Source organism: Gymnoscopelus braueri (assembly GCF_963280865.1).
Source record: "Gymnoscopelus braueri genome assembly, chromosome: 24".
In the NCBI taxonomy this organism is placed as follows: Eukaryota; Metazoa; Chordata; class Actinopteri; order Myctophiformes; family Myctophidae; genus Gymnoscopelus; species Gymnoscopelus braueri.
Window position 1 is genome coordinate 33,261,572 of NC_137626.1, and position 12,719 is coordinate 33,274,290.

The 12,719-nt window shown below is 43.5% G+C and overlaps 1 protein-coding gene across 1 annotated transcript in view; it reads left to right on the forward strand.

Annotated features, from left to right (window-relative positions):
- The window catches only part of LOC308080404 (cytoplasmic protein NCK2-like), a 74,454-nt gene extending 66,729 nt beyond the window's left edge, over window positions 1-7,725 (forward strand). Inside the window, exons 3-6 of the mRNA XM_080422247.1 lie at window positions 2,718-2,983; window positions 3,694-3,957; window positions 4,849-5,127; window positions 7,265-7,725. Coding sequence (XP_080278373.1) covers window positions 2,718-2,983; window positions 3,694-3,957; window positions 4,849-5,127; window positions 7,265-7,492 — 1,037 coding nt within the window. The 3' untranslated portion in view covers window positions 7,493-7,725. The remainder of the gene's footprint in view (window positions 1-2,717; window positions 2,984-3,693; window positions 3,958-4,848; window positions 5,128-7,264) is intronic.
- The last annotated feature ends 4,994 nt before the right edge of the window (window positions 7,726-12,719 follow it).

A 12,719-nucleotide genomic window follows, 5' to 3' on the forward strand; every position in this document is an offset into this window, starting at 1 on the left:
CTGAAAAGGTTGAGAACCACTGCTATATACCATATAGGTCAAAAGTAGCAGATCTACAAGCTCACAATGCGTAGTGATGTGACACGTGAGCTTGTAGAGCTTTCTGAATATCCTAAGTATCACGTAAGGCTTCATTGGTTAATGGGTATTTTTTTTATTATCTAAATCTGCAAAGTAACTAGTAACGCAATTATTTTAAATAATTGTATTGGAGTAATAAGAGCAATATTTGCCTCTGAGATGTAGTGGAGTAGAAGTATAAAATATTGAAAAAAAAATGAATACTGTAAAATATAAAAAAAAAATATTGTAAGTACAGTACTTGTAAATGTAATGGCCCCCACTGTCCATTATTATTCCAGCTGTAGTACTGAGAGCCGTTGCAAATGAGCATTGCTAATCAATACCTAGCCGTAGTCCTGGCCACTCCTGCACTAATCACACAGGCAGCTCGTTAGTGCTGCTGAAGTGTTTACACTCTCGCCGGCTTCCAAACAACTGTCTTCAACCTCTAAGCCAGTAGTTCTCAACCTTTTCAGGGGACCCCCCAACATAATCATATTTGAACTGGGGACCCCCGCCCCACAATGTTTGCCTCTTTCTGATACCATTTGGCCAATGTTTGACAAGTTTTTATATTATAGTTTGTTGATGAGCTTTTAGATCAGCTACTTTATTTTTTTTGCCTAGTTTGACCAGTTTTTATAGTATAATTTATTGTTTTGTAATGTGTTTCTTTTTAGGTATTAATAGCTTCTACAGTGCTTTTTTTAACCCACTTTGAACGGAATGTGCAATGAGATAGTTCACATGTTTGATTTTCAAATAGCCTACATGTACAGTATATAGTGTAGGTTTAAAGTGGTTAATACAGATTTAGTTTTAAATGTGCTCTATAAATAAATTGGATTGGATTGATGCTATATCAACAAATTTTGCCGGGGACCCCCTGGAACCCCTTCAATGACCCTTGGGGGTCCACGGAACCCCACTTTGAGAACCACTTTTCGAACCGTGACACCAAAATATCGAACCGAACCGTGAATTTTGTGAAACGTTGCACCCCTAATTGCTATAGAGCAGGGTTCTTCAATAGGGGGTCCGGGACCCTTTAGGGGTCCTCAGATTTACTACAGGGAGGCCACCAAATCCTTCTTTTTTGTACATTTACCACTTGAACGCTAGCATCCGTATTCTGGGGCAACATTTGCCGAAAACAGCAGATTTACAAGCTCACAATGCATCGCACTGCGACACCTTGTGAGCTTGCAGATCTGCTGTTTTTGGCGAAGAGATTTTGTGTACATGGAAAAAAGGGTCAAGTTTACTTGAGTATTGAGGGTTTAAGTGGATAAATGTCTGAAAATGCATTAACAAAACATACATTTACACTGAACATATGTGCTGTCCAACAAGTCTATGAAGCCGTCTGCAAAATCAATGAAAAAGTTAAATCTGCAACACAATTTTATACAGTGGGGGGTCCCTGCTTCATCTCTCTCTCTCAGCTAAGGGGTCCTTGGTCTGAAAAACTTTGAAGTCCACTGCTATAGAGTCTTTGTTCAGTAACAGGGGTCTCCCCGTCTCTCTAGCCCTTCTAGTGAACAGAAAATACGTTCAATCACACAAGATGCTTTTGAGGCTCCTATTTAATTGAGTCTGTTTGACCATGTATGCTGGGAAAAAAAGGTTCTCTGAATTATGAATGCAACTATCCTCATAAGATCATCATGCTATGTTAAAGACTTGTGTAAACCTCCTTTTAAACTAAGCTGTGGTACAGCGGGTTTGTTTATAAACCTTTAATTGATTGATTCATTGAATGAATACAAACATTTTAACAGCACGTACTACATTCAGGCTAAAAGGATAACACAAAAAAGTGCTGTGGACTTGTTTCCATTGTGGTCCTATGTATTCAATTCATCAGCATAGTATAAAAATAACACAATAAACATGTCATCAAACATTGTATGTACAAATACAATAAAATGATAAATGGTGCATTTATATAGCGCTTTTATCCAAAGCGCTTTACATTCACCCATTCACACACACGTTCATACACATGGCGGAGGAAACCATGCAAGGCACCAACCTGCTCATCGGGAGCAATTAGGGGTTCAGCGTCTCGCTCAAGGACACTTCGGCACTAACTCTGGGGGAGCCCGGGATCGAACTGGGAACCTCACGGCTTCCATCCGGCCGCTCTACCGGCCACTCTACCCCTGAGCCGCTGCCGCCCCAAAAAAAGGAAAAAAAAGCAGCAGTGAATGACGCCACCTTTCTATGGGAAATTGCATTTAGCTCCCCTTGTGGTCTCCTGATAGATGATTTTTCAGGCCAGTTTTGAAAGATTCCAGTGATTTACATTTTTTAATGGATGGTGTCAGGGCATTCCACATTTTGGTGGCAGAGTAGTAGAATGAGAATTTCCCCATGTTTGTTCTATATTTGGGTGGTACCAGATCCTTGTCGCTCCCTCAAGTATTGTGGTTTGTACTCACTTTTGAGAAGTACAGTAGTTAGTCATGTACAGTATGAGGGTATTGAGGGCACTGCCCCTGGAGAAAGTGATGAATAGTTGCAGCGTTTGTTTATTGACAGCCTTGCCCAGCTGTAATAATTGGGGTCATTTCAACTTTGCCTCTTGTGTTGCTAACTATTAATATATTGCTCTCTGTCTCCCTGACTCTCTCTCTCTCTCTCTCTCTCAGGCCTGGGGAAGACAAAGAGGAAGACGAGTGCGCGGGACGCCTCTCCCACGCCCAGCACGGAGGCCGAGTACCCTTCGTCCAATGGCGGCGGAGGAGGAGGAGGGAGCGGTGCCACCGAGCGTGTCTACGACCTCAGCGTCCCGGCGCTCGTCAAGTTCGCGTACGCGGCGGAACGCGAGGACGAGCTGACGCTCGTCAAGGGGGCTAAGGTCGTCGTCATGGAGAAGTGCAGCGACGGCTGGTGGCGAGGGAGCTCTGCGGGCCAGGTGGGTAAGCAGGCAGTGGTGGAAAGTAACTAAGTATATGTTGCCTGGTGTTAGCCTATAGGGCAGTGAAAGGAACAGCTCCTTCTTACCTCCGGGCTATGGTCGATGCTTACACCTCTGCCCGACCACTTCGGTCTGCCACCTCGGGGCGACTGATTGCCTCGTCACTCAAGGGTCCTTCTGGTCGATCTACACGGTCACGACTTTTTTCTGTTCTGGCCACACAGTGGTGGAATGAACTTCCCACTGATGTCAGGACAGCAGAGTCACTGCCCATCTTTCGCTGCAGGCTGAAAACCCACCTCTTCAGGAAACACTACCCTTCCTCTTTGCTTGGCCTACTTGTTGTTAACTAGTTGTACGAACTCTTGTTTTATTGTTGCATTGTTTTATTGGCTCTTGTTTAGTAGATACACTTATTTGTTTTAGCTCTTGCTCATTTCATTTTGCTATTTTGTCTCATATGTTTAAGAGAGTAGGCAGCTGATATATTGCACTTTTACCTTAGCGCTAGGTATACTCTTGGTTGCTTGTTTTTGCAGAAAATGCACTTAAGACTTCTGGTGATTTGTAGTTTTGTTCCCTACCTATGTTGAATGCACTTATTGTAAGTCGCTTTGGATAAAAGCGTCTGCTAAATGACTGTAATGTAATGTATTTACTCAAGTACTGCACTTAAGTACAATTATGTGCTTCTTCCACCACTGCAGGTGGGCTGGTTTCCGTCCAATTACGTGCTGGAGGAGAGCGACGGCGAGGTGGCGTCCATCGAGCCGTCATCGACCCGAGGAGGGGGAGGCGGCGGTGGTGACCCCGCCTACCAGAGAGTGGGTGGGGCCGCGGTGGTGGTGTCAAACGGCCAATCGTGCGGTGGCGTGGTGTGGGACCGGGTGCTCCACACGGTGCAGACCTTGTACCCCTTCAGCTCCGTGACGGACGAGGAGCTCAACTTCGAGAAGGGCGAGATCATGGAGGTGCTGGGGAGATCCCACAACCATTTTTATACATTTTTGGAACATTAAAACTATATATATATATATATATATATATATATATATATATATATATATATATATATTAGATTGAATATATTATATTCTACATCAACAAACTGATTAACTACTTCAGCATTATTTTAACCATAACCATAAACAAACCCAATACACCCATATAGGGTATAGGGACCACGGCCACGTCACTATGACTCAGACATAACCATAAACAAACCTGGTTTGCCCATATATAGGCATGTCGCTATGAGTCAGGCATAACCATAAACAAACACGATACGCCTATATATAGGTATATATGGAGATCCGGTTGTCCAGGGCCACATATCTGGCCGCAATCTCCATATATGGGCATAAAAGGGACAAGGACTGACGGATACTTACAGAGATCTCCATATAGGGACATAAAAGGGACACAGGTAGACAGACAGATACAGAGATCTCCATATATGGACATAAAAGGGACCACGGGCACTCAGACAAAGCCCCCAACACCATGATTCAGACATATTGGTCGGATCGGCGGTGTGAGGGCCCGAACCTCTAGTAGTGAAAATAGGCAATATATAAGCTCACAATGTGTCACATTGCAACGCATTGTGAGCTTGTGGATCGGCTATTTTGACCTAAAATGACATGCCCAAAATAGCGATTAATTGTTTTTATTAAAATATTGATAATTGTTTATAATGGCTTAAATTCATTCGTTTGATTAACTGCCACACCCCTACTCTTGTGTTGCTAACAATAATTCTTTGTCTGTCTGTCTCTATCCCTCTGTTTGTCTCTCTCCCTCTCTGTCTCTCTCTGTCTCTCTCTCTCGCTCTCTTTCTGTGTCTCTCTCTCATCATGGAGGTGGTGGAGAAGCCAGAGAACGATCCGGAGTGGTGGCGCTGCCGTAACGCCCGCGGCGCGCTGGGACTCGTGCCAAAGAACTACGTGGTGGTCGTCGGCGACAGCCCCGCCCCCGCACGCACGAGCTCCGCCCCCTCGCTCTACACGGGCCCGGCGCGCACCGGCAAGTTCGCCGGCAAGGACTGGTACTACGGCGGCGTGACGCGACAGCAGGCCGAGTGCGCCCTCAACGAGCGCGGCGCCGAGGGAGACTTCCTGGTTCGGGACAGCGAGTCGTCGGTGAGTCACGGGGTCAGTGGTGGACATCGTTCATTTCGTCGACTAAAACTACGATGAAAATGTTTCGTCGACTACCTTTTTTTTACTGACGAACACTAAATAAAAACTACATAAAAAACTATGCTATGGTGACTAAAACTATGATTAAAATAAATGGTGCTTTTATCCAAAGCGCTTTTACATAGATTTTGCATTACATTCACCCATTCACACACACATTCATACACCGATGGCGGAGGAAACCATGCAAGGCACTAACCTGCTCATCGGGAGCAATTAGGGGTTCAGCATCTTGCTCAAGGACACTTCGACACTAACTCTGGGGGAGCCCCCCCAACCCGGGATCGAACCTTGCGGTTTCCAGTTCACTCTACCCGGCCACTCTACCCCTGAGCCACTTACTGTATATAATTTCATTTTATGCTTGGCTGCATGAGGATGACACACTCCAAAAGTATAAATCAGGCATTGCAACACCATCATGGCCTGCCAAAATACATTTTAGTTGACTAAATCAACTGTAGATTTAGTTGACTAGAATCTTATATTTAGTCAACACAAAATAAAACATTTCAGATGACTAAAATATGACCAAAACGAAATAGTATTTTATTCAAAAGACAGACTAAAACGAACTAATTTCAGGTTCTGTAATACAATTTTGAGGTACTCTTACTTTACTTGAGTGTTAAACATTTTTACACAACATATCAGAGCCAAATATTGTACTATTTACTCCAGAAAACAGTGTACTGAACAGTGTTTGCGCCACATTTGGTACATAATAGTATTTTTATATGCGTTTCCATTTAGCACAAATCAGTAATGATGAATTATCTTATTCCTCTCACGGTAATGGATCAGTGTGTTCATTAGAGCTGGGTTTTTAATTAGATGTGCTTGATTGTTTAGCTAACTGGATTATTCTCAGTAGGGAGGCAATAAGAGGCAGCTCATGTGAACACATGGGAGATTCTCTAGTCTCATTTGGTGGAGACTTTCAGTGGTGGAAGAAGTAGGCTAAGTAGGATTTTTTTCACTCAAGTAAAAGTAGCAATACATTATAGTATAAGAAGTATATTCTGGTACAAGTGAAAGGCCGGCATTCAGAATTTTACTTAAGTGAAAGTACAGAAGTATTGGCATCAGATTATACATACCAAAGTAAAATGACAAGCTCCTGTAGATCGTCTATTTTCGAATAGACAGTATATGGTGTGTTTGGTAATAATCTAAATCTACAAAGTAGCTTGTAGCTAGTAAGAACTACATTTAGATGGAGTGGAGTGGAAATATAAAGTATTGAAAAATGTACATACTCTAAATAAAGTAAAAGTATCTCAAATTGTACTTTCCACCGCTGGAGGTTGTGCTTGTAATGGAACACATGTTTCACATGCGAACATGTGGGAAGTTTGGAAACAAATATATATAACTCACTCTGTTTCCACACAATACTGTAGATCTCAGCAAAAAACCCTGTTCCTGGAAAAATAAGTTGTCAATAGCTGGTGAAGCAATTAGAATCTGACCGTGGAACTCTAGCTCCCTCTGCTGGTGTGCTGGCTGAAGTTCATAGTGTTCAATATCGTCACCTTGCTAAACTAATGGCTTAAGTCATTTTCAGAAAAAACTGATCCAAAACAAAACTATATGATATATCTTAATCATTTCACCCAAAACGTTTATTACAAATTATGACTATTAAAATTAAAATAACACTGTCTGTCAGTTATGTAACATAAGAGATTTAAATAGGATTAAATCTGATTTAGGCCAAATGATTTACTGATTTAGGCCATTTTTTGGCATTTTTTTGGGGCTTAAGTCACAAAACCATGTGACTTAGGCCAAAACAATTGCCTATTTTGGCCTAAGTCACACTAGGGAGTTAGGCCATTATACTAAAAGGAGAGGGAACAGCATGATCCTTTTCAATTAGGAGATAGGCGATTTTACCAGAGGTGGCCAGTGTCATGAGGAGCTGACTTAGGCAAAAATATAATTTTCCTCGAAACATGACATAGGCCATTAGTTTAGCAAGGTGACGATATGTAATTTCTCCCTCTACCTCTCTCTCCCCGCTCTCTCTCTCCCTCTCCCTGTCCCTCTCTCTCTCCCCCTCTCTCCACTCCAGCCCAATGACTTCTCCGTGTCTCTGAAGGCGGCGGGCAAGAACAAGCACTTCAGGGTGCAGCGGTCGGGGGAGGAGGAGGAGCCGGGGGAGGAGGGGGGAGGAGGACTCTACTGCATCGGCCAGCGGCGCTTCTCCACCATGGACGAGCTGGTGGAGCACTACCGGAAGGCGCCCATCTTCACCGGCGAGCACGGCGACAAGCTGTACCTGGTGCGACCGCTGCACTGAGGATCACACAATTAACAAACTATACAAACAATAATTAGAATGACAATTTACATATATATATATAAATTATATATGCCCGGGATCAACGCCCTACAATACAAGTATGCTCCGGAGCTAATAGGCTGGTCCCGGTTGCTTTTTTTTTTTTTTTGCAGGACTGACGTCTTATCGGTAAGACCGTCCGGTTCAATATAGAGCACCGAAGTCTGGCGTCATTACCGCTAGAGGGCGCTATCCCCCTGGGCCACAGTTATTTTTTGTATTGGTATTCCCATGGGCAAATCTCAGATTGTGTTACAAAAATAAATAAATCACCCTGACGATTTTATGGATATGAAGCTTCAACTGACGGTGAAAAAGGACTAATTTATCCAAAGAGTAAGACTTATTTTTTTATACAAACACAGACGTTACAAAAATGTAACTCAATATCATAAACGACACAGAGTCACGTACCTGACTGAATCGGGGGTGATTTGTATATTTTTGGAACACAGTTCTTATCAATCTTAGATGGCATCATAATATGACACGATCTAAGATTTGCCTATGGGGGATTCCGATACAAAAATATGCCGTGACTTTGGTACTCTGTCAGATCCCGGGACCAAGAGGGGGGAGGAGGGGGGGTCCGTAGCACGTCTGTAACTCTGAGAGTGTACAGATGGACCATTGGTCCCTTACGGGTCCATTTGGTTCAGTCTGAACGCTCTCAGAGTTAAATTGACACTGATGTTTTTGCCAAGTACATTGGGGAGTCCCTGAGATGACAAAATTGCCTCAAATGGGGGTCTGACCGTGACCTGATTGATGCATATCATACTGGGGGTATAAAAACAAACATTTCTGAACTGTGACCTCAAACAAAAACAAAAAACCTTGTGCGCTCATGCATACCGTATTACCGGACAGGTTCTGGAACCGGACCTGTCCGGTCCCGTTTGGTCTCTAAGCCCAGTCGAAATGTCACTCCCTTTTTTTACATTTATTTTGTGGCGGCTGGTACGGAGTTCTGTGCAAACGCAGCGAGAGTCTGGTTCGTTCGGCTCCCTGCGGCGACCTTGGAAACACGATGTGACGGCATGACGACTCACACAACCCCAGTAAAGTGGTCTCCAAACACACACAATGGAATGCTTTTTCTCGGCCTAGCCCCTGAATCGCTAACCACGCTTCAGGTGGTCTGGTGACGCTGTCGAAGGCATGTCGAAGGCAGGGGTTTTCTCGGTTGAAAATCCCCAATGGGGGGATGGGGATGATCCAGTATGAACCAATCGTCAAAAAGTCCCACTTTGGCCACACCCCCATCTCTCAGAAAACGGCTGCACTGAAAGGGCTCTCAGACGAAATGAAAATTCAGGCTATTTCTTGCCTGCTCTGGTTCGAATCCAGTATTCTTACAAGAGCACTTCACTCACTCTCAACCACATCTTCATTTAATTGGTCCTCATTTTATTATAAAAAATCACACCCAGTGTGAAGTGGGCGGTGTGGTCACAGTGGTCATCACAGTGATGGAAGTTCACTTAAAGAAAAGTAATATTGTGGACCAACCATTGTACACCCCTAACTTAAAAAAACCCATAAATGTGTTTTTTTTAAGTGCATAGTCCTATTTATAGGGCTATGCACATGTGTCATGTTTCACTAGCCAATCACAGTCCTGAATAGACTGTGATTGGCCAATCACTGTGCAGGGTTAGGGGGGTACACTGGTGGCCAATCACAGCGCAGGGTTGGGGGGTGCAAATGTCCAAACCTCACATATAGGGGCGGTTTCACCGCCCAAAAATGTAATAGTGAAGCTCACATCGCGAGGCGTCTCAGGAGGGCTGTGGACAGTTAAGAAACCCGCCTACCAGTGACCTCATCGATGGGGATTCCAAGCGAAAAGAAAACTACAGCCTTTCTCTTCCTGGGAAAGTTGCGGAAATGAGCTGGAAAAAAATGTGCGTGCTGAAATAGAATAGTAGCTATAGGATTCTAGACTGCCCCACAGCCCTCCTCTGAGACACAGAGTGGAGTAGGCAGAAAGGGTGCCGTCTTATAATGGGACATTAATGAGGACCAAGATGAGGTTGAAAATGGGTGACGTGGTCTTTTAACCCATTAAAGCCGGGAAGGCATCCGTGCCGTTTTAGATTTTAACCACTCTTTAACCATTATTTTATACTTTGGCTATTCAAAAATAGCAGATATACAAGCTCATAGCTTGTCGATCTGCTTTTTTTCAAACATTTTGTGCAAATCTTTGACTATAATATGTTTTTTTTAAAGCGAACATTTTTAACTCAATTATTTGCTTCTGAGGCTCCCTGGAACAACATATTTTGAGATGTGGGTCCACGGCCAAATTTTTGGGGGTCCTTGACTTCAAAAATAAACACTGATATAGCAACAGGTCTTAATGGGTTAACGAGCTGTGAAAAACAAGGGGGAGGCTCGCAACTTTCTTTTAAACGCTTCAAATTTTATTCACAGCAGCAATACAACGTTTCGAGAAGACCGCAAGGTCACTTACTTGAAAAAGACTGCAAGGTCGAAACGTCGTATTGCTGCTGTGAATACACATTTTAGCATTAAAAAGTGAGTAGCGAGCCTCCTTATTGTTTTTTCATGTTTTTGTTTTTGCAATTTGGCTCAGCACCAAAAAATGGAGGATGTGCATTATCTTTTCTTTGAACTTTTAAAGAGGTGTGACATATCTCTACCTGGCAAGATACCGCAGAACAGCTGCAGTTGAGTCATGGTGGATGGATGGGGTGCATATAGTTATCAAGGATGATAACAGAACATGGACGGACTCCATATCGGTGTGTACCGCCAGCCGCTTCTGAAAGGGGAAACAAACAAAGAATAATGTCAAAGAATGATGCATTTTTTTGGTATTTTTCTCAGTGCTTGAACACACACTGTTGGCACTAGTATAAAGACACTAACTGAATGAATGGGCTCTATGCACAGCAGCCATATTGGAAAGAAATTGGACCTCTTCCTTACCTCCTTCTCAGGTCATACCAATTATACTAATTAAGGCTCTGTTCCATTTAAGTGCAGCAGTAACTACGAGAACTAAAATAATTGCCGGTAAATGGGTCTAAAAGTGTTTTAACTGGTCAGCCAAATGAGATATTGGCATATAAGTGATATTACACTAATTGTAATCTGTTCTTGAGGTAATTGTTTATCCCCCAAAATTACGTAGGGATAAACATATATAGTATACCTTTGGGATACACAATTAAGTCGGTGTCCAAAAACGTAGTTACTGCACTTTGGCTTTGTAGGGCAGTGTGGCTCTCAAATGTTTTAACGTTAAGGACACACCCATAAGGGGCCATTTGGAACCCCCTCAAGGAACCATAAGGGTACCTGGACCACACTTTGAGACCCACTGGTGTAGCAGAGTGTTGCCAGTGAGCCAACGTGCACAATATCAGCACCCTGACTCTGTTTGACCAGATTGGAACAGAGCCTTAATTAGTAATATGTGGTAAGTAACACCTGTGGAAGTGAGGAAGAGGCCCAATTTCCTTCCAATATGGCTGTCGTGCATGGGGCCTATGTTACCGCTCACTGCAGTGGTTGCTGTGGACTCTTTGCAGGCAATAAATACCGTCTCAGTAAATCCGAGGCCTGATTTATGCTTGGTGGGCTTGCGTGGGGGGGGGGGGGGGTCACGCAGCCAAGTGCAAATCAGGCACGAGATAATGAGCCTGCTGCTTCCCGCAGATCCGCCCAAACGCCTTGACTTCCAGTGACCGTTTTTTTTGGAAGCACTCGCTCTTTATCTCTCTCACACACACACCCACGCACGCACACACACACACACACACACACACACACTTTTGTATTACTATACTTGTGAGGACATCAACATATTAGGACGCCGATTTTATTAATGGCATTTGTTTTTAATTGCCGTTTTTAACCGTAAGCCGAAAAATAGCAGAAAAATACGAGCTTGTAGATCGGCTAGAAAACCCTAACACATAAACCTAACCTTTCTGTAAAAAACAACATTTTTTTCTTGTTGGGACCCGCAAAATGGTCCTCACAACGTCTATTTCTCATAGTCTATGTGGGGACATTTGGTCCTCGCAAGTATATGAATACTAACACACACACACACACGCACACACACGCACGCACGCACGCACGCACGCACGCACGCACGCACGCACGCACGCACGCACGCACGCACGCACGCACGCACGCACGCGCGCGCGCACACACACACACACAGAAACAGAAGGACATCTTCTTAATGTTGCTTCCAGCGTTGGTTTTACGTCCAACACGAGCCATGGAGCAAAGTGCCAGCCATTGATGCTAAACTGATTTTTTTTGTTTTTAACTGTAAAAAGATGTGATACTAGGGGTCAGTGGAGTGACCGACTGTTAGACACCATGTCTCTAGAGCAGTGGTTCTCAAAGTGGGGTCCGGGGACCCCCAGGGGTCCTTTTGGGGGGTTCCAACGGGGTCCCCCAGCAGGATGTGTTAATACAGCGTCACACTCATTATAACCATATTTTATACGTTGGCTATTCAAAAAATAGCAGATCTACAAGCTCACTGCGTGTCACTTCGTGCCGCGCTGCGCCCTTGTACATCTGCTATTTTTGGAAATGTTTGAACAATTTAGATTTGTTTAACATAAATGTTCTCTTCTGGGAGATCCTGGCACACAACATTTTCAGATGGGTGGGGGGGCAAATTACATATCAATTTGGGGGTCCTTGGCAAAAAAAAAGTTTGTGAACCACTGCCTCTCTTGTCTCGCAGTCTCTTGTTCCTCTTTCTAGTGAACGTCCATGGCTCATACTGTACGTGTCTGTGTCCACTTCAACATCCTTCTACCTTTGGAGATGACAGCTCGGCCACAGCGCTTCAGAGTCAAAGGGCCCTGGGTATTTCACATTAAAACAATTGTGGGTTTGTTTTAACATCTAGCTTTTGAGTGCATCCACACTGGCATTGTTTAAGTTACTTGATTCAATATTGTTGTGATATACCCCTGCTACAGTATATATTAAGCCCCAGTGAACTTCATGGTTTTTAAAAAAACATGTTAGACTCATTGGAAACACACGTCCCTGGGTCTGGTGACTGATATTGGCCTCCTAATGCTTGAGGGGGCAGCGTTTATTTTTATTTGTATTATAATATAAACATTTTTTTTCCATTATATGATTATTATTATTTTTTTAATAAAAAAGACAATTG